The sequence below is a fragment of the Monodon monoceros genome, unplaced genomic scaffold, assembly GCF_005190385.1.
Source record: "Monodon monoceros isolate NGI ecotype Baffin Bay Population unplaced genomic scaffold, NGI_Narwhal_1 Super_Scaffold_18, whole genome shotgun sequence".
In the NCBI taxonomy this organism is placed as follows: domain Eukaryota; kingdom Metazoa; phylum Chordata; class Mammalia; order Artiodactyla; family Monodontidae; genus Monodon; species Monodon monoceros.
Window position 1 is genome coordinate 103,262,946 of NW_021703774.1, and position 25,261 is coordinate 103,288,206.

Consider the following 25,261-nt stretch of genomic DNA (forward strand, 5'->3'; position numbering starts at 1 on the left):
TCTGGGTGTTGATTCATCTATATTTTTATTTTTACATTCTTTCTAATAACATATCTGTTAGTTTCATAGTCTAATTTTATTTTTTACTTTGTTACTTTTTTTTTTTTTTGCCACCCCACACAGCTTGCAGGATCTTGATTTGCGAGCCCAGGGTCGAATGGAAGCTCCTGCAGTGGGAGCTCTGAGTCCAAACCACTGGACTAACAGAGAACCTCAGACGCCAGGGCATATTCATCAGAGTGAGGTCTCATAGAGATCCTCATCTCAACACCAAGACCCGGCTCTACCCAATAGCCTAGTCCAGCGTTGGAAGCCTCAGGCCAAATAACCAGTAAGACAGGAACACAATCCCACTAATAATAATAAAAAAATGAGATGCCAAAAAAATGTCACAAATGAAGGAGTAAGGTAAAAACCTACAAGACCAAATAAATTAAGAGAAAATAAGCAACCTACCCAAAAAAGAATTCAGAGTAATGATAGTAAAGATGATCCAGAATCTTAGAAATAGAATGGAGGCATGGATTGAGAAACTACAAGAAATGTTTAACAAAGATCTAGAAGAACTAAACAACAAACACACAGAGATGAATAACACAATAACTGAAATGAAAAATACATTAGAAGGAATCAGTAACAGAATAACGGAGGCAGAAGAACAAATAAGTGAGATGGAAGACAAAACAGCTGAAATAACTACCAAGGAGCAGAATAAAGAAAAAGAAATGAAAAGACTTGAAGACAGTATCAGAGACCTCTGGGACAACATTAAATGCACCAACATTCGAATTATAGGGGTCCCAGAAGAAGAAAAGAAAAAGAAAGGGTCTGAGAAAATATTTGAAGAGATTATAGTGGAAAACTTCCCTAACATGGGAAAGGAAATAGTCACCCAAGTCCAGGAAGCACAGAGAGTCCCATACAAGATAAACCCTAGGAAAAACACACCAAGACACATATTAATCAAACTAACAAAAATTAAATTCAAAGAAAAAATATTAAAAGCAGCAAGGGAAGAAAAACGAATAACATATACAAGGAATCCCCAAAAGGTTATCAGCTGATTTTTCAGTGGAAACTCTGCAGGCCAGAAGGGACGGGCATGATACACTTAAAGTGATGAAAGAGAAAAAACCTACAACCAAGATTACTCTACCCAGCAAGGATCTCATTCAGATTCGATGGAGAAGTCAAAAGCTTTTGAGAGAAAAAAAAAGCTAAGAGAATTCAGCACCAGCAAACCAGCTTTACAACAAATGCTAAAGAAACTTCTCTAGGTGGGAAACACAAGAGAAGAAAAAGACCCACAAAAACAAACCCAAAACAATTAAGAAAACAGTAATAGGAACACACATATCGATAATAATCTTGAATGTAAATGGATTAAATGCCCCAACCAAAAGACACAGACTGGGTGAATGGATACAAAAACAAGACCCATATATATGTTGTCTACAAGAGACCCACTTCAGACCTAGGGATTCATACAGACTAAAAGTGAAGGGATGGAAAAAGATATTCCATACAAATGGAAATCAAAAGCAAGCTGGAGTAGCAATACTCATATTAGATAAAATAGACTTTAAGATAAAGACTGTTACAAGAGAAAAGGAAGGACACTACATAAAGATCAAAGGATAAATCCAAGAAGAAGATATAAAAATTATAAATGTTTATGCACCCAACATAGGAGCACCTCAATACATAAGGCAAATGCTAACAACCATGAAAGGAGAAGTCGACAGTAACACAATAACAGCAGGGTACTTTAACACCCCACTTACACCAATGGACAGATCATCCAAACAGAAAATAAATAAGGAAACACAAGCTTTAAATGACACAATAGACCAGGTGGATCTAATTGATATTTATAGAACATTCCACCCAAAAGTGGCAGAATACACTTTCTTCTCCAGTAAACATGGAACATTCTCCAGGACAGATCACATCTTGGGTCACAAATCAAGCCTCGGAAAATTTAAGAAAATTGAAATCATATCAAGCATCTTTTCTGACCACAGCACTATGAGACTGGAAATCAATTACAGGAAAAAAACCCTGTAAAAACCACAAATATATGGAGGCTAAACAGTGCGCTACTAAATAACCAAGAGATCACCGAAGAAATCAAAGAATAAATTTAAAAATGCATAGAAACAAATGACAATGAAAACATGATGACCCAAAACTTATGGGACACAGCAAAAGCAGTTAGTTCTAAGAGGGAAGTTTATAAAGCAATTCGATCTCACCTCAGTAAACAAGAAAAATCTCAAACAATCTAACCCTACACTTAAAACAACTAGAGAAAGAACAAAGAAAACCCAAAGTCAGTAGAAGGAAAGAAATCATAAAGATCAGAGCAGAAATAAATGAAATAGAAACGAATAAAACAATAGCAAAAACCAATAAAACTAAAAGCTGGTTCTTTGAGAAGATAAACAAAATTGATAAACCCTTAGCCAGACTCATGAAGAAAAAGAGAGGACACAAACCAATAAAATTAGAAATGAAAAAGGAGAAATCACAACTGATACCACAGAAATACAAAGGATTATAAGAGACTACTACAAACAACTATATGCCAATAAAATAGACAACCACGAAGAAATGGACAAATTCTTAGGAATGTACAATTTTCCACGACTGAACCAGGAAGAATTAGAAAATATAAACAGACCTATCACAAGTAATGAAATTGAAACCATAATTAAAAATCTTCCAGCAAACAACAGTCCAGGACCAGATGGCTTCACAGGTGAATTCTACCAAACATTTAGAGAACAGCTAACACTGATCCTTCTCAAACTCTTCCAAAATATTGCAGAGGAAGGAACACGCCCAAATTCATTCTACAAAGCCACCATCACCCTGATACTAAAACCAGAAAATGACATCACAAAAAAATAGAATTATAGACCAATATCACTGATGATCATAATACTAGCAAACAGAAATCCTTAACACTAAGACAACTTGACTATGCTGATTCTTTTTTTTAATAAAAATGTTAACTGGAATTCCCACCACATACTCCTATCCAGTGGAAAGAAAATTCCAGACCTGCAGAAGCCTGGATGGGAGTAATTTGATGATAAGTACTCTTGATAAAAAGTTAAGTACAGGTTTCTATACATCCCAACTCTTTTATTTGCAAACGAAAGTAACAATGTTGACCACATATATTTTTTATTGCCACTTAAAAAAAAAAAAAAAAGAATCCAACAGCACATTAAAAGGATCATACACCATGATCAAGTGGGATTTATCCCAGGTATGCAAGGATTCTTCAATATATGCAAATCAATCAATGTTATACACCACATTAACAAATTAAGGAATAAAAAACATATGATCATCTCAATGGATGCACAAAAAGCTTTTGACAAAATTCAACACTCATTTATGATAAAAACTCTCCAGAAAATGGGCATTGGGGGAATGTACCTCAACAAAATAAAGGTCATATATGACAAACCCACAGCAAGCATCATTCTCAATGGTGAAAAACTGAAAGCATTTCCACTAGGATCAGGAACAAGACAAGGATGTCCACTCTCACCACTCTTATTCAGCATAGTTTTGGAAGTCCTAGCCACAGCAATCAGAGAAGAAAAAGAAATAAAAGGAACACAAATTGGAAAAGAAGAAGTAAAACTGTCACCATTTGCCGATGACATGATACTATACATAGAAGATCCTAAAGATGCCACCAGAAAACTACTAGAACTAATCAATGAATTTGGTAAGGTTGCAGAACACAAAATTAATGCACAGAAATCTCTGGCATTCCTATACACCAGCAATGAAAAATCAGAAAGAGAAATTAAAGAAACACTTCCATTTACCACTGAAACAAAATGAATGAAATACCTAGGAATAAACCTGCCTAGGGAGGAGAAAGACTTGTACTCAGAAAACTATAAAACACTGATGAAAGAAATCAAAGATGACACAAACAGATGGAGAAATATATCATGTTCTTGGACTGGAAAAATCAATACTGTGAAAATGACTATACTGCCCAAAGCAATCTACAGATTTGATACAATCCCTAGCAAACTACCAAGGGCATTCTTCACAGAATTAGAACAAAAAATCTTACAATTCGTATGGAAACACAAAAGACCCTGAATAGCCAAAGCAATCTTGAGAAAGAAAAACGGAGCTGGAGGAATCAGGCTCCCTGACTTCAAACTATAGCACAAAGCTATAGTAACCAAGGCACTATGGTACTGGCACAAAAACAGAAATATAGATCAATGGTAGAATAGAATGCCCAGAGATAAACCCACGTACATATGGGCACCTAATTTATGACAAAGGAGGCAAGAACATACAATGGAAAAAAGACAGCCTCTTCAATAAGTGGTGCTGGGAAAACTGGACAGCTACATGTAAAAGAATGAAATTAGAGCACTCCCTAACGCCATACGCAAAAATAAACTCAAAGTGGATTAAAGACTTAAATGTAAGACCAGACACTATAAAACTTTTAGAGGAAAACATGGGAAAAAACACTCTGACATAAACCACAGCAAGATCTTTTTTGACCCACCTCCTAGAGAAACAGAAATAAAAACAAAAATAAACAAATGGGACTTAAAAGCTTTTGCAAAGCAAAGGAAACCATAAATAAGACAAAAAGACAACCTTCAGAATGGGAGAAATATTTGCAAATGAAACAACAGACAAAGGATTAATCTCCAAAATATACAAACAGCTAATGGAGCTCAATATCAAAAAAACAAACAATCCAATTAAAAAATGGACAGAAGAGCTAAATACATATTTCACCAAGGAAGACATACAGATGGCCAAGAGGCACATGAAAAGATGCTCAACACCACTAATTATTAGAGAAATGAAAATCAAAACTACAATGAGGTGTCACCAACCACCAGTAAGAATGGCCATTATCAAAAAAGCTAGAAGCGGGCTTCCCTGGTGGCACAGTGGTTGAGAGTCCGCCTGCCGACGCAGGGGACATGGGTTCATGCCCTGGTCTGGGACGATCCCACATGCCGCGGAGCGGCTAGGCCTGTGAGCCATGGCCACTGAGCCTGCGTGTCCAGAGCCTGTGATCCACAATGGGAGAGGACACAACAGTGAGAGGCCCGTGTACCGCAAACAAAACAAAACAAAACAAAACAAAACAAACAAAAAGCTAGAAGCAATAAATGCTGGAAAGGGTGTGGTGAAAAGAGAACCCTTCTGCACTGTTGGTAGGAATGTAAATTGATACAGCCACTATGGAGAACAGTATGGAGGTTCCTTAAGAAACTAAAAATAGAAGTACCATATGACACAGCAATCCCACTACTGGACATATACCCTGAGAAAACCATAATTCAAAAAGAGACATATACCACAATGTCCACTGCAGCACTATTTACAACAGCCAAGACATGGAACCAACCTAAATGTCTATCAACAGATGAATGGATAAAGAAGATCGGGCACATATATATAATGGAGTATTACTCAGCCATAAAAAGAAACAAACTTGAGTTATATGTAGTGAGGTGGATGGACCTAGAGTCTGTCATACAGAGTGAAATAAGTCAGAAAGAGAAAAACAAATAACATATGCTAATGCATATCTATGGAATCTAAAAAGAAAAAAAAATGGTACTGATGAATCTAGTTGCAGGGCAAGAATAAAGAGGTAGACATAGAGAATGGACTTGATGACATAGGGTGGGAGGGCAAAGCTGGGATGAAGTGAGAGTAGCATCAACATGTATACACTACCGGATGTAAAATAGTTGGCTGGTGGGAAGCAGCAGCATAGCACAGGGAGATCGACTCAGTGGTTTGCAATAACCTAGACGGGTGGAATAGGGAGGATGGGAGGGAGGCTCAAGAGGGAGGGGATATGGGGACACATGTATGCATGTGGCTGATTCACTTTGTTGTGCAAAAGAAACTAACACGGTATTGTGAAGCAATTATACTCCAATAAAGATCTGAAAAAAAAAATACACACACACACACACACACACAGAAAAGGAAACAAGGAGAGAATAAAAAAGGTAAACTAGAAAAATTCAATCAAACACAAAAGAAAGCAAAAGAATTCAGGAAAAAAAAGATTAAGACTTACAGAAAACAATTAGCAAAACAGCCGATGTAAGCTTCTTTGTTCTATAATAATGAATTTGGCTGGTTTATTTCCCTGGTTCTTAAGAGGGAGCTTTTAAACCCTTGCAATTTCCCTAGTAATAGCAGCATCTTTCTTATTCACGGTGGACTCCTCAGACCACATGTGGGTTTATGCTAACAAAGTGACTCTCGGTAGGCCCATACACAGTTCCAGAATGGGCGCTGGCTATACCATAAAGACCAACTACATAGTTAGAGGGCTCATGCTTTGAGCCACATATCAACCTGACCTTTGGTCTTTCAGAAAAAGGTTGGGGGCTGGAGATTGACTTCAATCAAAGTGGCCAATGATTCAATCACTCCTATGTAATAAAGCCACAAAAAAAATTCTGAATACTCACAGCTAAAGTAAGACTCCTGGCTGGGGACATAAATTGATGTTCTGAGAGGGTGCTGCATGCTGAAAGCAAGGAAACTTCAGGTACCCTGCCAGATCTCTCCCTAAGTGTCTCTTCTTTGGTCCTAATTTGTAGCCTTTATAAGAAAACTGTAACTGTAAATACAGAGCTTTCCTGAGTTCTGTGAGTTGTTCTATGGAATTACTGAGCATGAGGTGGTAGTAGGAACCCCTGAGTTTGCAGCCAGTTGGTCAGAAGTGTGAGTGTTTGGGGAAACTCCAACCTGGCAGCTTGTGTCTGAAATGAGGACAGTCTTGTGGAGGACTGTGCCATTAACCTATGAAATTTGACCTAACTCTGGGGAGTCAGCGTCAGAATTGCATTACACTTTATCAGTAATTATCTTAAACACATATGGATTAAACTGCTCAAATTAAAGGCAGAGAATGGCAGAATGGATTAAAATACATAAATAAACCCAAACTATGATCCAATTATATGCTGTCCAAAAGAGACTCATTTTAGATCCAAAGACACAATCAACTGAATGAGAATGAATAGAAAAAGATATTCATGTAAACAGTAACCAAAAGAGAGCTGGAGTGGGTACTCTAACGTCAGACAAAATACTTTAAATCCAAAATTGTTACAGGAGAAAAAGGATATTATATTTTGATAAAATAGTCAATACATTTAGAAGATATAAAAATTATAAACATATATGCACTTAACAGAGCCTGAAAATATATGAAACTAAAATTTACATAGCTGAAAGGAGAAATAGGAAAGTCTACAAAAATAGTTGGAAACTTCGCTACCTCACTGTCAATAACGGACCTAGTAGGATGGCAATAATAAAAAAAAAAAAGGGGAAAATAACAAGTGTTGTTGAGGATGTGGAGAAATTGGAACCCTTGTCAATGTGAAATGATGCAGCCCCCATGGACAACAGTTTGATGGTCCCTCAAAAACATAAACATAAAATTACCATATGACCTAGTAATTATACATCTAGGTATATTCCCTAAATAACTGAAAACAGGTGTTCAAACAAAAACCTGCACACAAATATTCATAGAAACACTATTCACAGTAGTCAAAAGGTAGAAACGACCCAAATGTCCATCAAACAGATAAATAAAACCAGATATATACCTGTAAAACAGAATATTACTTAGCCATAAAAAGGAATGAAATATTGATACATGTTACAAGAAGAAAGAACCTTGAACAGTACAGAAAGTGAAAGAAGTCAGACACAGAAAGCCACAAATTATATAACTCCATTTATAGGAAACATCTATAATAGACAAATCTATAGAAACAGAAAGCCAATAGTGATTGCTAGGGGTTGAAGGGAAAGGAGGAATCGGGAATGACTACTTAATGGGTACTGAGTTTCCTTCTGAGGTGATGAAAATACCCTGGAACTAGAAACTGGTTATAGTTATACAACAGCGTGGATATACTAAATGCCTATGAGTTGTGTATTTTAAAATGGTTAAAATAATAAATTTTGTTATGCGTATCTTACCACAATATTTAAAAATTCTGTAAACACATTTTTATTCATTTATTAAACCAGAACCAGATGTAGATTAAAAATGCACGAAAAATAAAAAAAAAATCAGGATGATATATGCTACGTACCTGTTAGTGCTGCTGGTTTGGATAGGGTACTGTATTGGTTTTGTGTAGATATCATACTTTGACGTGGACTTAGTGTTGGTGATGCAACAAGTGAAAGCTCCTCAATAATAATACTGCTTTTGGGATGATTTTTGGGAAGTTCATTTAATCTTTGCTCTAATGAATACTTCAAAAGGTCCAACTTCTGACTTGATTCATTAAATCTTGCTTGAGCCTTAAACAGGGAAAAGACAATGGTGTCATTTAAATAGTTATATTCTTTGACTAACATATTTATTAAGTTAAAATTTTTATTTAAAATTACTTCTGAAAGTGCTTTTCTGTCTGTTACTTTTCCTGAGCCAAGTAATTTCATTACATTCTTTGCACCTTCTGCTACTGCAAACTCTATCCTAAAATGATGCCTTAATTCTTCCATCCGAAGTTCAAGAGGACTTATGACAGGTTTGGCTAGAGGGGGACAAAAAAAAAACAAACTTAATTGAACCATTTGTTTGACTTTCTAATACGTAGGGATTAAAACTCAAGAAAAAGAAATAAATTCTTAAAACATTAAAAGTTAGTTCTTAAAAGTCAATAAACACTGAAGTAATACTTAATAGACACAATGTTAAAATACAGTCTTTCATCTTAGCCATCAAAACTCAAAGATAAAAACTCAAGATAAAAAAACAGAATGCCTCCTCCTCCTTAATTTTGAACCACCATTGCTTTCCTTAAAATTTATTTAGCACTATACATGCCCATAATAATAAGAATGACAATTTATCTCTGTTCCATCACCATTATCAAAAGCCAATTCATTGGTCTGGACTGCCTGAAGAATCTGCATTCGTATCACTTCTATTTTTGTCTTGCTGTCTTGGAGCAGCTGTTGAGCTGTGCCATGGAGTTTCCGATCCTATTAAGAATAAGTTTGAAAAGGTAAGCAGCTACAGAGACAAATAAACCATTTTTATAACTTCTAATTAAGGTCAAATGACATCAGCAAGTGAAAAACAAGGGTCAAAAGAATACTGTGAGCACTATAATATATATACTTGGGGTAGATACATTTATTTTGAAAGGCATCAAACTGATAAGGTGAAAAATAAGAAAAACAACTCCATTAGTTAAAAGTTAGGGAGTTAAGTTATAGTGAATAAACTTCTATCATGTCTAAAGACTTCAAGAAAGGTCCCGATATAAGTGAAATAATGTTACTGTCCTACCTCCCAGTTTAGTTCCAGTAATACTGAATCACAAAAAACTTACCATTTGATGACCCAACCCAAAGATGTCCATGTGGCAATCCCCAGAACCTTGTGAATGTTACTTTACATGTGAAAGGGAAATTAAGATAGCAGATGGAACTGAGGTTGTTAATCACCCAACCTCAAAATACAGAGGTTATCCTGGATTATCCAGATGGACCCAATGTAATCATAAGGGTCCTTAAATGTAGAAGAGGAAGGCAGAAGAGGAGGTCACATGAGAAGAACCGGAGCCACTGTTTCTGGCTTCAAAGACAGAGGAAGAGGGCCACGAGCTAAGGAATATGGGCAGCCTCTAGAAGATGGAAAGGGTAAGGAAACAAATTTTCTCCTATGTCCTCCAGAATGTGAAATCCATTTTGGACTTCTCAATTATGAAACTGTAATGTAATAAATTTGTGTCGTTTTAAGCCACTAAATTTGTGATAATTTGATACAGCAACCACAGAAAACTAACAGAACTTTTTTCAAACGTTTCATGAGAAAAGTAACAGAAGTTAATGCCATCTCCTACTTAGTTATATTAGTTGTCAAAGTCTAGTAGGCTTCAATCCACAAAAAAGAAATGATAAAACTAAGCATCAAGTTAGGAAGCACTTATTCACAAGAAAGACCATTTTTTGCATATTATTTAAGCATCTCTACTTTTATCACTGAGGCAGTCAGTATTAATCTGGAAATAAAATAGCATACAATCAACCTATATTCTCCAGGAGACTCAAAACTACTAGCTAAGAGATAAGCATCAGATGTGCAGCATCATATCAATAAATCAAACACACACAGTACATCATGACACTGAATTAAGGGGAGGATGGAGATACTTGTGATGGGAGAGGCAATATATACGAGGAAAAAAAAGTGAGCTGAAATATATCACATTAAACACCAATACAACACATTCAAAAAGTGAGCTGATATATATCACATTAAACACCAATGTAACTAGTTAAACACGTTATATACAGTGGAGGAAAAAGCAATTAGCAAACTTATGAATTTTTCTTTCATTTCTCTCCTGTTCCCATGGTCACTCATTTAGGAGAGAGTTTCTGGTCAGATTTTGTTCTTTATTAAATAAAATATTTGGATTTCACATTGAGTTGAGCTTAAATAGTTTACTAAGTCCCTTAAATATTCATTTACAACATGAAGCACACACACACACACACACACACTATACTTTTTTAAAATTATGCTTTACCATTAAGAACATTAGCTTGAATCTGGTGTTTGTCTATGACTCATTAGATATGCTTTTATGAATATACCTATTAACCTTCCAAATTTAAAATAAAAATACTTTTTAATTCCTCTTGTTATCCAGTATTAGGAACATCAAACTGAAGATATGAAATAACTTTTCTATTTCTCTGAGACCAGATTAGAGTAAGAGAAAAAGTTAGTATTTCAAAACTCCTAATTTAATGGGACAAATAGGTTTCTTGAAGAAACTATGTAAGCAGGGATACCATTCTCTAAAATACAGAGCTTCTGTAAGCATTAGATAAAACTAAAATTATATTGCCTAGCATATGATTGGCATTAAAATGTTCTCTTTTAGAGGAATAAAAATAATGATTAATTATAGGATCTCAATGAAGTTCTAATGTAAAAGTATAAATATTTATATATGCTTTTCAATTAAGCTACTCCTTTTATTATTTTATCACTATGCGAAAAGACAGTAGTTCTGTCATTTACTTCTTTAGAAATGCCCTTCTTAACTATTTCAATTCAACGTGCAAGGAAAAGCATTTGTATTTCATTTTAAAAAGTAAATGATTTTTCCCACACATATTTCTGGAAGATGTACATAGATGTCAAAGTATGATAAAGGTTTTTAAAACTGACATTGGATATTACCTATCACAGGCAATTTACAGTTACTACATGTCAGTCTTATGCTTTCCAGCATTCAATGAATTTTTATTGTCAGTTTTATGTTTTCAGGCATTCGATGGATTTTTGTGTTGCGCACCTAATATGTTGAAGAGGAAAGCTAGATCCAAAGCATATGAACTGGTTTATATATTAGAGAAATACTGGCTTTTATGCTAAAACTATGAGAAGATTTTTACATATATAGGTTGAACCATATGAACATGCCAATATCTGATTCTAAACTTAAAAAACAGCAATTTCATATGGTTCAAACTAACAGACTAGATAAAGTTGTTAACTATTAGTAATTAGCATACTACATTCTACAAGTAATTATATTTCAAATGTACAATATTTTACAATTATAAATAAAAATAAAGTACATTTTATATTTTCAAATTATACTTTTTTACTTTATAAAAAATAACTTTTTGTTTTAAAAGTCATAGTGTGATATTATAAATAATAAACTACACTATACACACAGCTTTCAGAAATAAATAAACCAATCATTATCTTTATTTTTCCATCACATATTTATGGCTTACTTCGCATGAATTAAATGTTGCCACATCCAGTAAAAATACAAAGATTAATCAGTTAGAATGCTACCCTATAAAACTTATAGTTTGAAGAGATACAGATATTATTATATGTAACAGAATGTTAAAAGTAGTCACAGAAAAATTCACAGGAAGATGGGATCAGTTTTAGTGGAAGGAATCCAGAAAAATTTTGTGAGCTTTCAATATAGGTTAAGACTGGAATATGTCAATTTTGGAAGATCTGAGAAAGGGAGGTCTAGATAGATGGTCCATACTTTCAAATGAGGAAAAAGAAAAGACTTGGAAGCATTTAAAAAAAGAAAAAAAAAAAAGTGATAGAGGCTAGAAAGAACCCCAGATATTAATAAATAGCTTAGTTTGTCATATGAATATATGAACAGGAAACATTTCTTCAGCAGGTCTTATCAACTCCTCAGAGATTATTCTGAAAACCAGTGGTACTACTTAGCCATGAAATTTACATTCTAATGTTGAAAATAGATGATAAAGAAATTGATTGTTATTTCAGGTAGTGGTAATGCAGTGAAAGGGATAAGGAAAGACATGGGTTGCTATTTTACATAGGATAGTAATGAAGAGCTTGCTGAAGTGGCAGCATCTGAGTAGAGATTGTAATGAAGTGGGAGAGAAAGCCATGAAAGTACTTGGGAGAAGAGCTATCTAGGCAGAGACAGTAAATGCAAAGACCCTGAGGTAAAAGTGTCCTTGGTATGTCCAAAAGATAGCAAAGAAGTCAATATGGCTAGAGGGTAATGAGAGAGAATGAAAGAGTTTTGGAAGATAAGATTGGAAGGTAGCCAGGGGTAAATCATGTATGAACTTGCAGAATCACAGTAAGGACTCTGGATTTTGTTCTAAAATAGCTAGAAAGCCACTGGAGGGTTTTGAACAAGCGTGTGAAAATATCTGACTTAACTTTTGAAAAGACAACTTTGGCTATAAAATATTCAGGGGTAATAATTTTATCATACAGAATCCAATAACCAGAGTTCTGAAGAGGACTATCTACTGCCAAGCTGAGTTAATTATACCTATCACTAAATTTGCTCCCCATTATGAATTACCTATCATTGTGAAGGATACCACCATTCATCAGTCTGTTCACATAACCAATCTAAGAACCATCTTCAATTCTTCCTTCTTCCTCATATCCAGGCACCACACATTTATTCTACCAAAACCGCTTGACTCTCTCTTCTTTGCTTTCGTTGCTGTTACAAGAGGCATTAAGCATGTTTAACCTGGACTACCACAGAAGCCTCCTTAAACTTGCTGCCTGTAGACTTGACCCTCTCTAATTAATTCTTCAAGTCTGAGGAAGATGGATGTGAACTTTCTAAACTGTAAATCTGATCGTGTATTTTCTTTGCTAAAAGTCTTTCAGCAACTCCCTACACCTTCTAAGATAGAATCTCAACTGCTTAATTTTGTACAAAGTACTTTATAATCTGGTTTGTCTTTCATTATGCTACACCTCTCACTATACTTCATGTGCTTAAAGCTCTTCTGGTGGGGAACAGAAAAAGTCCTGTTGGATTCATCTGAAGGACTTTTCCCAAATAAAAGGTGTCTTTCTGCAGATTCAGATGTTACCCCAGTAGGGCATGGCCTTTCATTGAAAATAACTGCTAGAGTTGATGACTGTTGCCATTAGAAGTGCATCCTACCTACCCTCAGGTATGTCAGATAAGAAATTGCCATACGAAAGCACATCCTTAAGCAAGCCACTCTATCCCACAGTTCCTTACCCTGTATATACTGGGCTTACCCACATCACTATCCCTAGAAAGTAATTCCTTCTTAAACTCTAAATCATCCTTCAAGTCTTATACTAAGACTTTAATTATTTCTTCTGATAGTTAAGTGATTCTTCTCCACTGTGCTTCTAAGTAACTTGAACATACCACTATTATATATTGTAGTTATTTATACATGAGATCTGCTTTTTAGATAGTGTGTCTCTTGAAAGCAGGATATTATCTGTTGAGTACCTACTACATATAAGACACTACTTTTATAATATTCATACTCCAGAGCCCAGCATAATAGTTATCAAACTGTTAACTACGTAATGACTAAATTAATATTCTACATAACTTCAATGTACAACTTTCCCTATTCTCATAAAGATATACTTTGACCCTATGAGAAGTTTAAAGATGAGAAATGAAACAGTTACCACCACATCTCGACAAGAATAACTGGCAGGCCTACCTCAGAGACTATAGCAGCTTTAATATGCTCTGGGCCTCCACTTGACCCCTTCTCAAATTAATGGATCTCCTAATTAAAAATAAAAGGCTACTGGAACTTATCTATTTGTTTTAGCAGGCTTACTAGTAGCCCTGTTTATTTTGGACTTGTGGTTATTGTAAGTTATCTATTTCCCTTTTAATACAACCATAAACCTGTTAAATTTGGGAAGCGGGGGTGTTGGTTACAGACCACTTTGAGAATACAGTGAAACCTATGGCCCTCTTATTCATCCATTTATCAATATACACACTCACTTTTCCTATAACTTCAAAGGATTCATGAACCTCTCAATCTAATCCAGCAACCGTAGGTTAAAAAACCTTACTCCAGAGGTGTTTTAATTTTAAAACACTCAGCATAATATGGTGCATTCACAGTTCCAAGAACACAGTATTTGCCTTAAAAAAAGAAAAAAAGCCCAAAATAACATCTGATAAAAATGAAAAAAAAAACAAAACCCAAACTAAAGGTCAATATTAAAAACAACAGAAAAACCAACTCTACCATCCCATAATAAATGTTCAAAGTTAGTGAAGTCCCATAATAAATGTTCAAAGTTAGTGAAGTAGTATACTATCAAGTATCGGATCATGTAAGTAATACATCAAGTAGGAATAAATACATTTCTCTAAAAATAATTTAGAAATTATTTTGAAATATGGCATACAATTGAACTAATTTTCATAAATAAGGTTAAAAAAATCTTATACATATACACATTTCTCTCTTTTCAGCATCTTCACAAATTTCATCTGAATGGGTACATAGGGTACTTGTCTCCAAGCAAAGATTCCTACTGTCCCCTCCACTCCCCCCAATTTCAAATTCTTCCTAAACTTAAAAAACAAAAACCTAAAACTTTTATTCTGAAATTACTTAAGATCTATTAAAATATGGAAGAAACTGATTTGCAGAGGCAAAAATCTTTAAGATAAATGAGTTGAAAGTAGAATGGTGGATTTTATAATAAATCAACCTTTCTAAGACGTTTTGCAAATTATAAAACTATAGAACCTTAGATTGGAAAGGACCTTCATGTTAATCCGGTTCAGTTGTTCCTATCATTTTCTCTTCCACATTATATCTCAGAAAAAGGACACATTCCTATTAGTAATAAGTGTTCCCCGTAACACTGGTTTTTAATTAGGAGTTACATGCCCATACCAGATTCCCTGAGAACCCAAAGATCTAGTCCAAACAATCATTAATGACAGAATGTCTTCTCTTTTCATTTGTCCTTTCTTAAAGATCTGTATGTAGTGATGGAAAACTCATTATAGCCAAAACTTTTTTAAATAAATTTTTTGTTTTAGAATAATTTTAGATTTACAGAAAGTTGTAGTTTTCTGTGGAGAGTAGAGAGTTCCTGTGTACCCTTTACTCAGACAATTTTACTTAAAAATTTTTTATTGATTGATTTTGGTAGAAATAATTTTAAAAATAATATTTTAGAAATCTTTTGTTTCCAATTTGTTGTATTGTCAATACACAGATTTGGAGGCTAAAATGATCTCAGAAATCCTAATACAGTGTTTAAACAGCAAAATCATGAAAAGCGGAAAAACGCAAAAAATGTGGTACTAAATAGGCGATGAAAAGGATACTTGTTTACAGTATAAGAGCTTAAACAAGAAGAGTATCATCTTGTTCAACATAAGCTGTGAACGTTCACATCAGATAACTCAAATTTTTTACCCCTCTGTGCATTGCCCACAAATGACTGTGAAAGTGCCACAAGTACTGATGTTGGGTTTCAAATAAATTTTATCAGGTAGGTTAATTCACACACGTGGAATCGGTGAATAACAAGGGTTGACTGTATACACACTTACATTTATTTACTGTACTTACCTTTGAAGATCCATTTGAATACATCTGTATCATGTTCTCTGCACCTTGCTTTACTTTAAGTTCTATATCCAATTGTTTTTGTAAGGCCATCAGTCTATTATTGCTGGTGGAACAACGAGGGTCACTACTGGGAGTATCTGGAGTCCTTGGGCAATCTGTAAGTTAAATAGTATATTAAAAATTATTTACTAGGACCAATTGCTGCTTAAAATTGGAAGTTAATATTTTCAAAGAATTACAAGGTTTGAGATGAGCTTGAAGTCACTTAAATGGAATCTCCTTATGCTTACAGAAAATACAAGAATTCAAGTCAAGAAAATATTCAAGTAGAGTTGTAGAACTATCTGCCAGGGATACTGTAGAAGTGACTACATTGAGTCTGAAGCTGAGTTAGATCATTGTCCAAAGTTTTTCTAACAAAATTACTTTAAAATTAAATCAAATCAATTTGACTAGCATATTTAAGAATTAAACTAAATTCCCTACTTATTACCTGATTGATTAGAGAACAAAGCATACTCAAAATTATACAAATTATACTAAAATAATTACCTATAAATAGGACTAAGGGTACTTCAAATATAATGCTAGCATTAATGAAAATAATCTAAGTGTATGCATAAAAGTCTTCACATTTTGCTTTCTACTATGATGGTAGGGGGTGTAGTCCACTGCTTTTCATAAAGCATACCATGGTGCTTCTATTTTGAGACAAAAACAAAAACTTCAAAATAGAACACTATTCTCAGTAATTCATTAGTGTTGAAACACATCTAATAATTCTACCACATAACTAAATTTCTTCATATTGAAGTTATTTTGTGTTTTATCCACACCAGGTCTCTAGATTAAAAAAAATAATAAATAAATAAAGCTACAAGACTAGGGTAATAGACCTGGTTTAGTTATAAGTAGCTTGGTAATCACCAGAAAACTGCTTAAACTGCAAGTCATTTAACCTTTGTGCTTCAGGGTTCCCTTCTTTCTCTAATAAAAGATGGTGTGACTAACCAATTTTAATAAATATGTTTCATATTTGGTTTTATATTTCTTTAAAAAAAAGTCACTAGTTCAAAAACATTTAAACATAATTTGTTAATTAACTTACAAAAATACAGATGCTATGTTAGATACTGATATAAAATAATATTATTTTATCATTTACATACTACTTTACAAGGTCTAAGTCCTGATCTAAGGGCTTTATTGACTCATTAATCCTCATAACAACCCTGAAACAAGTATTACACCTATATTACTGAAAAGAAAACTAGAGCACAGGGAAGTTAAGAAACTTGCCCGAAGTCATACAGGTAGTAAGTCAGTTCTGTTCCAAAGTCTAGCTTCATAACTGCTGTGCTATGCTGCCTCTTTGCCATTTAAAAGCCTTGTAAACAGCTATACTGAACACTGTGTGTATGTGTGTATACTTACATATATAACAGTATAATTATACACGCACACAAGTGTGTATGTATGCATAGTAATCCTTAAAATAACATTTTGAGACATATTATCCACACTTTACATATCAGGAAGTTACAGTTATTAACTAGGATTCAAATTCAAGAAAGGTTTCTATTGCTACTGAATTCCCAAATTACAAATGAGCTGCTTCAAAAGTTGATTTTTATAAGTTGACATATGCTTAAAGAAAACTACTATAAAAGGTAGACAAGCTTTCAGATCAGGCACACAAAAGAACTACTTAACATATTGCTATGGTCGGAATGTTTGTGTACCCCCAAAATTCATACATTGAAGTTCTTACGTGAGGATACTTGGAGGTGGGGCCTTTGGGAGGTAATTAGGTCATAAGGGCAGTCTCCCTGTTATGTAAGGATATGGTGAGAAGACACTGTCTACACACCAGGAAGAGGGCCATCACCATAACTCTGACCATGTTGGCACCTTAATCTCAGAGTTCTCAGCCTCCAGAACTATGAGAAATAAATTTCTGTTGTTTAAGCCATCTAGTCTATGGTATTTTGTTAAAGCAGCCTAAGCTAAGACATAAATAAATACACACACACTCTCTCTCTCTCTTTCTCTCTCTCTACTGGCTGTGCCTAAGTCTGAATCTAGTTTTGGCACTGAGATTTAGTACAAACCATGTGATATGGGATAAATTACTTAACAGCTCTGTGCCTCATTTTCCTCATCTGTTAAATAGTGAAAATAACATCTACCTCACAGGATTATTGTGACTAAATAATTTATGTATAAAGAGGTTAGAAAAGGCCATGGTGCATAGTAAATATCCAGTAAACAATAACTAGTACTAGTCAGTGTACAAGTGTCAAGTATATCTCTGTTGAGTCCATAAATGAAGTGCACATTTATAGCAATGACTGAAAAGTGCATTCAGATCTGTGAACAGATAGGTTTTCTCCCCCACTTCCTGCTTTTTTTTTTTAACATAAATGATACAAGACTCTTGGAAGAAACTGAAATTATACAAAATTTGGTACATAAAGTTAATTTATAGCAAGCACATTTTTAAAAAGAACTGGAATGCATTCAGAGTAGAAGGACCTCAGCTGAGAAAAGTATGGAAATTTGTTGTCTGTAAAATACTTAATGGTGTTTAGCCTAGGGTAAGAGAAATGATTCTTGCCTAAACATTTAAACAACTGTCTATAAAAGAAGCTGTCCTCTTACTATCTCCTCACAGGGCAGAGAATTAGAACCAAAGGGTAAATGTAGTGAGTGCAAAAATTTCATCCCAGGATAAAGGGAAATTCCTTATAAAGTTAAATGGTTTACCTTAAAAAATGTAATAAAATCCTTGTCTCTGGAAGCATTTATATAGAAGCTAGATTACAAACCATTAAAGATACTATATAAGAAATTCTTGCACATTAAAGAAGGTTGTCCAAGACACTGAAATACCCACTGATTCTATCAGTCTGTGAATTCGTAATAATATTATAATATCTAACACTGTTTTCCTGGAAAAGTATACTTTCAGTTTTAATAAGAATTTTAAGAACATAAGAAATAACACAACGGTTAAGAGTCTGGGCTCTTGAGGTCAGAATGTCTGGGTTAAAATCCTGTGATTGTTACTTATTCGTGTGATCTTGATCAGATACTTACTTAATATGTGTTACAGTTATCTAACCACAAATTTGGGGTTACTGTGAAGATAAATCCTGTACAGTGCTTAGGCTAAAGTGTAGGGCTCAATAAAATTACATGTCAGGGCTCAGTTAAGCAGCTATTTCTGCCATCTAATCTTCAAAGGAACTAACAATGGTTTGTAGTATAACCTTATTTTAGAAATAAGAAAGCAAACTCAGAGAGGTTAAGTAATTTGCAACGGTCACAAAAGTATATGCCAAGCCAGAAATTTAACTTTAGAAATGTCTTGTTTTATAAAGGCCACTTTTTACTCATTTAGAGATTAGAGAAACACTTTGCTGTCTTCTTTAGATTTCACCTATTTTCCCTTTCAAACTATTTTTCTTCCTTCCATTTTTTTTTAATTTTTAAAAATTTTATTACAATTTTTAAAGGTTACTTTCCATTTACAGTTATTACAAAATACTGGCTATTACTGGTGTTGTACAATACATCCTTGAGTCTTACACCAACAGTTTGTACCTTCCACTCCCCCACACCTATACTGTCTCTCCCACCTTCCCTCTCCTCACTGGTAACCACTAGTTTATTCTCTGTATCAGTGAGTCTGTTTCTTTTATGTTATATTCACTTGTCATATTTTTTAGATTCCACATATAAGCAATATCATACAGTATTTATCTTTCTGTCTGACTTACTTCACCTAGCATAATGCCCTCCAAATCCATCCATGTTGCTGCAAGTGGCAAAATTCTGTTGGCCATTTTCATGACTAAGTAGTATTCCAACATATGTATATATATATATATATATATATATATATATATATATATGTATGTATATATATATATATATATATATATATATCACAGCTTCTTTATCCATTTATATGCGGATAGACACTTAGGTTGTAGCCATACTTTGGCTATTGTAAACAATGCTGCTATGAACATTGGGGTGCATTCATCTTTTTGGTGTTTTTGTTTTTTTCAGATATATACCCAGGAGTGGAATTACTGGGTCATATGTATTTCTATTTTTAGTTTTTTGAGAAACCTCCATACAGTTTGCACCAATTTACATTCCCACCAACAGTGTATAAGGCTTCCCTTTTCTCTACCTCCTCGCCAACATTTGTTTTTTGTAACTTTTTGATGATAGCCATTCTGACAGCTGTAAGGTGATACCTCTTTGTGGTTTTGGTTTGCATTTCCCTGATGATTAGCAATGTTGAGCATCTTTTCATATGCCTGTTGGCCAGCTGTATTTTCTCTTTGGTAAAATGTCTATTCAGTTCTTCTGCCCATTATTTATTTATTTATTTATTTTTAATGTTGAGTTGCATGAGCTGTTTACATATGTTGGGTATGAATCCTTCATTGGGTCATATGATTCGCAAATATTTTCTCCCATTCAGTAGGTTGTCTTTTCGTTTTGTCAATGGTTTCCTTTGCTGTGCAAAAGCTTTTTAGTTAGGCTCCATTTGTTTAATTTTGCTTTTATTTCCTTTATTTTAGGAGAAGGATCCAAAAAATAACTGCTGTGATTTATGTCAGAGTGTTCTGCCTATGTTTTCTTGTAGGAGTTTTAAGGTTTTTGGACTTACATTAGGCCTTTAATCCATTTGGAGTTTATTTTTATATATGGTGTTAGAGAACATCCTAATTTCATTCTTTTGCATGTAGCTGTCCAGTTTTCCCAGCACCACTTATTGAAGAGACTATCTTTTCCCCATTGTATATTCTTGCCTCCTTTGTCATAGATTAATTGACCGTAAGTTAGTGGGTTTATTTCTGGGCTTTCTATCCTGTTCCCTTGATCTATTGTCTGTTTTTGTGCCAGTACCATACTGTTTTGATTAGTGTAGCTTTGTAGTATAGTCTGAAGTCAGGGAGCTTGATTCCTCCAGCTCTGTTGTTCTTTGTCAAGATTGTTTTGGCTATTCGGGGTCTTTTGTGTTTCCATAATAAATTCTAAAATTATTTGTTCTAGTTCTGTGAAAAATGCTATTGGTATTTTGATAGGGATTGTGCTGAATCTGTAGATTGCCTTGGCTAACATGGTCATTTTAACAATACTGATTCTTCCAATCCAAGAACACCGTGTATCTTTCTGTTTGTATCATCTTCAATTTCATTCAACAGTCTTTAGTTTTTGGAGTACAGTTCTTTTGCCTCCGTTAGGTTTATTTGTAGATATTTAGTTCTTTTTGATGCAATAGTAAACAGATTGTTTCCTTAATTCTCTGACAGTTCATTGTGAATGTATAGAAATGCAACAGATCTCTCTGTATGTTAATTTTGTATCCTGCAACTTTACCGAATTCATTGATGAGCTCTAGTAGTTTTCTGGTGGCATCTTTAGGATTTTCTATGTATAGCACCATGTCAGCTGCACAAAGTGAGTTTTACTTCCTTTCCAATTTGGATTCCTTTTTCTTTTTTTTCTCTGATTGCTATGGCTAGAACTTCCTAAAAACTATGTTGAATAAAAGTGGTTAAGAATGGGCATTCCTGCCTTGTTCCTGATCTTGGAGGAAATGCTTTCAGCTTATCACTGTTGAGCATGATGTTAGCTGTGGGACTGTCATATATGGCCTTTATTATGTTTAAGTATGGTCCCTCTATCCTCATTTTCTGGAGAGTTTTTTTTATCATAATAGATGTTGAATTTTATCAAAAGCTTTTTCTGCATCTATTGAGATGATCATATGGTTTGTTTTTCGTTTTTTTTTTTTTTTTTGCAGTACACAGGCCTCTCACCGCTGCGGATCACAGGCTCCGGACGTGCAGGCCCAGCGGCCACAGCCCACGGGCCCAGCTGCTCCGTGGCACGCGGGACCCTCCCAGACCGGGTCACGAACCCGGGCCCCCTGCATCGGCAGGCGGACCCCCAACCACTGCGCCACCAGGGAAGCCCCCGATCATATGGTTTTTATTCTCCAATTTGTTAATACTGTGTATCACACTGACTGATCTGTGTATATTGAAAAATCCTTGCATACCTGGGATAAATCCCACTTGATCATGGTGTATGATTCTTTTAATGTACTGTTAGATTTGGTTTGCTAGTATTTTGTTGAGAATTTTGGCATCTATGTTCATCAGTGATATTGGCCTGTAATTTTCTTTTTTCGTGATATCTCTGTCTTTGGAGGACATCCTAGGAAATTATAATTCTACAAAAATAACTCAAGAGATAACAATTACCTATAAAAATCAAGGTGCTACGAGGCACCTCAAATAAATTATAGAGTCAGAAGATATTTGCAATCTTTAAGTACCTAAAACGGTGGGTTGACTAACTTAATACCCCATGTGCAATCTCCTCCTCTCTTGCTTAAATTAAGAGCAGGTTAAGGGGACAAAGAAAACAAAAAAAAAGATTTCTCAGACTTACTTGCATTTGGGGGATAGGGAGAAGGCAGTGAATGCATGGTGCATGTGACACAATCCCGGGACAGATATAAGTAGACATTTGTACCTTTGTGCTTCTGAGAATGTTTTTGCTTTTCTGAACAAAAGAGACTTATTAGGCTCTCATCATCTTGATGAAGTAAAGCTTGGATTTTAATAAGAGCCCAAGAAAAGGCCCAAGGACTCTTACAAAGTAGGCAGTCAGATCAGGAAAAACATGATTAAAGACAGGAACCTAAAAAGTTGTCATCCATAACAGGTGAATTATTTGTTGACTTGCTTTTGGCTTGGGGTGACTGGCGGGGAGGGGAAATGGATATTCTTTAAAAAAAAATTCTTACTGCTCTCATACAGGTTTGAGGCAGGAAATCATACTATCTATGTGCCCCCCCCAAAATTAATCATAAATTTTATTTTAATTGGCCTCAGGTTGATAATGCTTTCAGGCATCTTACAGAAACAAATGCAAATCCTCTTTGAAAGAAAGCACTTTAAATCCAGACCTAAAATAATTCCCACAGATAAAGTTCCAATGAAAATGTGCCCACAACTAGAAATCACAAAGTTCCAGCAGAAAAAAAAAAATTCATCGTGAGTTAAAAAAAAACTACAGGAGTAGCACAGTAAAGATTTCATTTGTTGTCATTACCTCACACAAAATGTGAAAAAGTACATTTTATAGGTAAAATTAAATAGAAAGGTATCAAAAGAATGACTAAAACAAGAGACTATCAGAAATTACCAAGATTAACAAAACGGAACTTGTAGTAGTAAGTGTGTATATATATATATATATATAAAATACATATACAAAACAGAAATTAGAAATACAATATACTTGGTCAAGAGCAAACTGGACACATAGAAAGAATTAGAGAAATGGAGATAGACTTGAAGAAATTATCATGCATCTAACTGGAGTTCCAAAATGAAAGAGAAGAGGGAATACAAGACATGCAACATTCAACGAGATAGGCGCTAAGCACTTCCCACAATCAATGAAATACACAAATCTCAGATCCAGGAAGCCCAACATAACCCAAGCAGATCAAATGAAAAGAAATCTATACCATGCAGCAGAACAATGCAGAAAAAGAGTTTCTTAAAAACAGCTAGGGAGAAAAGGCAGAATATCTGCATAGTTTAACCATTAGATCAGTAATTGCCCCCTCAAAAACAACAGGGGAAATCCAGAAGACATAAAATAATAGTTTCCAGGTACTGAGAGAAAATAAATGTCAACCTAGAATGATATACCCGGGGAAATATCTTTCTAAAGTCTACACCTTTAGGAAGAAAAAGAAACAAGATGAAGGAAGGCCTGAGAAGCATGAAGAAATGTTGAACAAAGAAAATGATAAACACGTGGGTAATTATAAACCAACAATGACTATATAAAACAATAATAATTAATATAACTTGTGGAACTGAAGATAAAATGATAGAACTAGAATATGAACAATGACAGCACTTAGGTCAACTGGAGTTAGGTAGATTGAAATTAAAGTATTCTAAGTTTGTTATATGGTATGTAAAGAAGGTATACCATTCAGTCTAGTTGACAAACAGAAACCACACTAGATATTTTGAACAAAGGGAATTTAACACAGGGAACTGGTTACATCATACATATTCAGGTATTGTGCAAAGGACTTGAGAAAAAAATTCCTTTTCTCAAAGGGCTTAGAGTCAGGTACAACCTCTATGTACCTATATAAATGGGTATGTGTGTCTATTCGTGCAACAGTGTATGTGTGTATATATGAACATTTTCAAATATACTGAAAAGATGAAAGAATGGTATAGTGAGCACCCATAAACCCACCACCTAGATTTGCCAATCTACACACACACACACACACACACACGTGTAGAAAGGTAAAAAAAGAGAGCAAACATAAATGGTACGAAGAAAGATGGGAAAATTAGATTTGGGAGGAACAATTTCAATCAGAAATTGAAGTTATTAGCAGAGGCCAGATTATATGAAAGGCATCTCTGTAATGCTATAAATTTGTACTGTATTCTGTAGGGAATGGAGAGCCACTGAAAGGTTTAAAGCAAGAAAGTAACAGAATCAATTCTGAATACTAAGTAAAAAAAATTGGTAGTAGTGTTTAGGTTGGATTAGAGAAATACTTAACTTGCAGGCTTTAGCAGTAAGGATGGAGAAGAGATACAGATTTGAGACCTATGTCAGAGGTAGAATCTATAGGGCTTGGTGACTTCACTTACACTGGACAGTGAAAGTAAAAAGAAAGACAGACATCTACAGTAAAAGTCAGATTTTAGTTACAGATTATAGGGGTCATGCCATTAACAGGACAGAAAACAAAAGGGAAAGATTTAGAGGCAGTGTCCCAGGAAGGAAGAGTTCAACTTTAAACATGGTAAGAGGCAAAGCCAACAGGATAATAATACCTATATTCAGGCAATATCCATAAGGTTATAAGGCTGTAAATTATGAGATGAAGCCCAGAAAATCCATTTTGGTTTGAAATACCACTTTGAAAGTCAGCAGAAAATACAACGTGGTTAAAATCTCCTCAGGGATGAGATTCTCCAAGGCTAGAATGATGAGTAAAAACTGAATTTGTTAGTAGTTTTCCCAACAATGTGTAGAGCAACAGATATGCTGTTTCTGGTATTTTCTATCTTCTCTAAATCCACAACTGAGCAGTTGGCTTCCAAAATGAGTTAAGAGTTCTAGAAAACAGGAGCAGTCCCGATCCTTAGAAGGCTCCTAAATAAGGTTTTGCCTTAAACTGGTTACTTCATTCTCGTGGAGGTTAGTA

General features: G+C 34.6%; 1 protein-coding gene across 2 annotated transcripts in view; it reads right to left on the reverse strand.

Annotated features, from left to right (window-relative positions):
• PKN2 (protein kinase N2) overlaps nucleotides 1–25,261 on the reverse strand; it is a 128,622-nt gene that overhangs the window by 56,569 nt on the left and 46,792 nt on the right. For both annotated transcript variants that reach the window (XM_029228562.1, XM_029228561.1), the window contains exons 3-6: nucleotides 15,967–16,121; nucleotides 8,940–9,057; nucleotides 8,461–8,606; nucleotides 8,157–8,370 (exon numbers count right to left, since the gene is read on the reverse strand). In XM_029228562.1, the coding sequence (XP_029084395.1) occupies nucleotides 8,157–8,370; nucleotides 8,461–8,606; nucleotides 8,940–9,057; nucleotides 15,967–16,121 (633 nt within the window). The remainder of the gene's footprint in view (nucleotides 1–8,156; nucleotides 8,371–8,460; nucleotides 8,607–8,939; nucleotides 9,058–15,966; nucleotides 16,122–25,261) is intronic.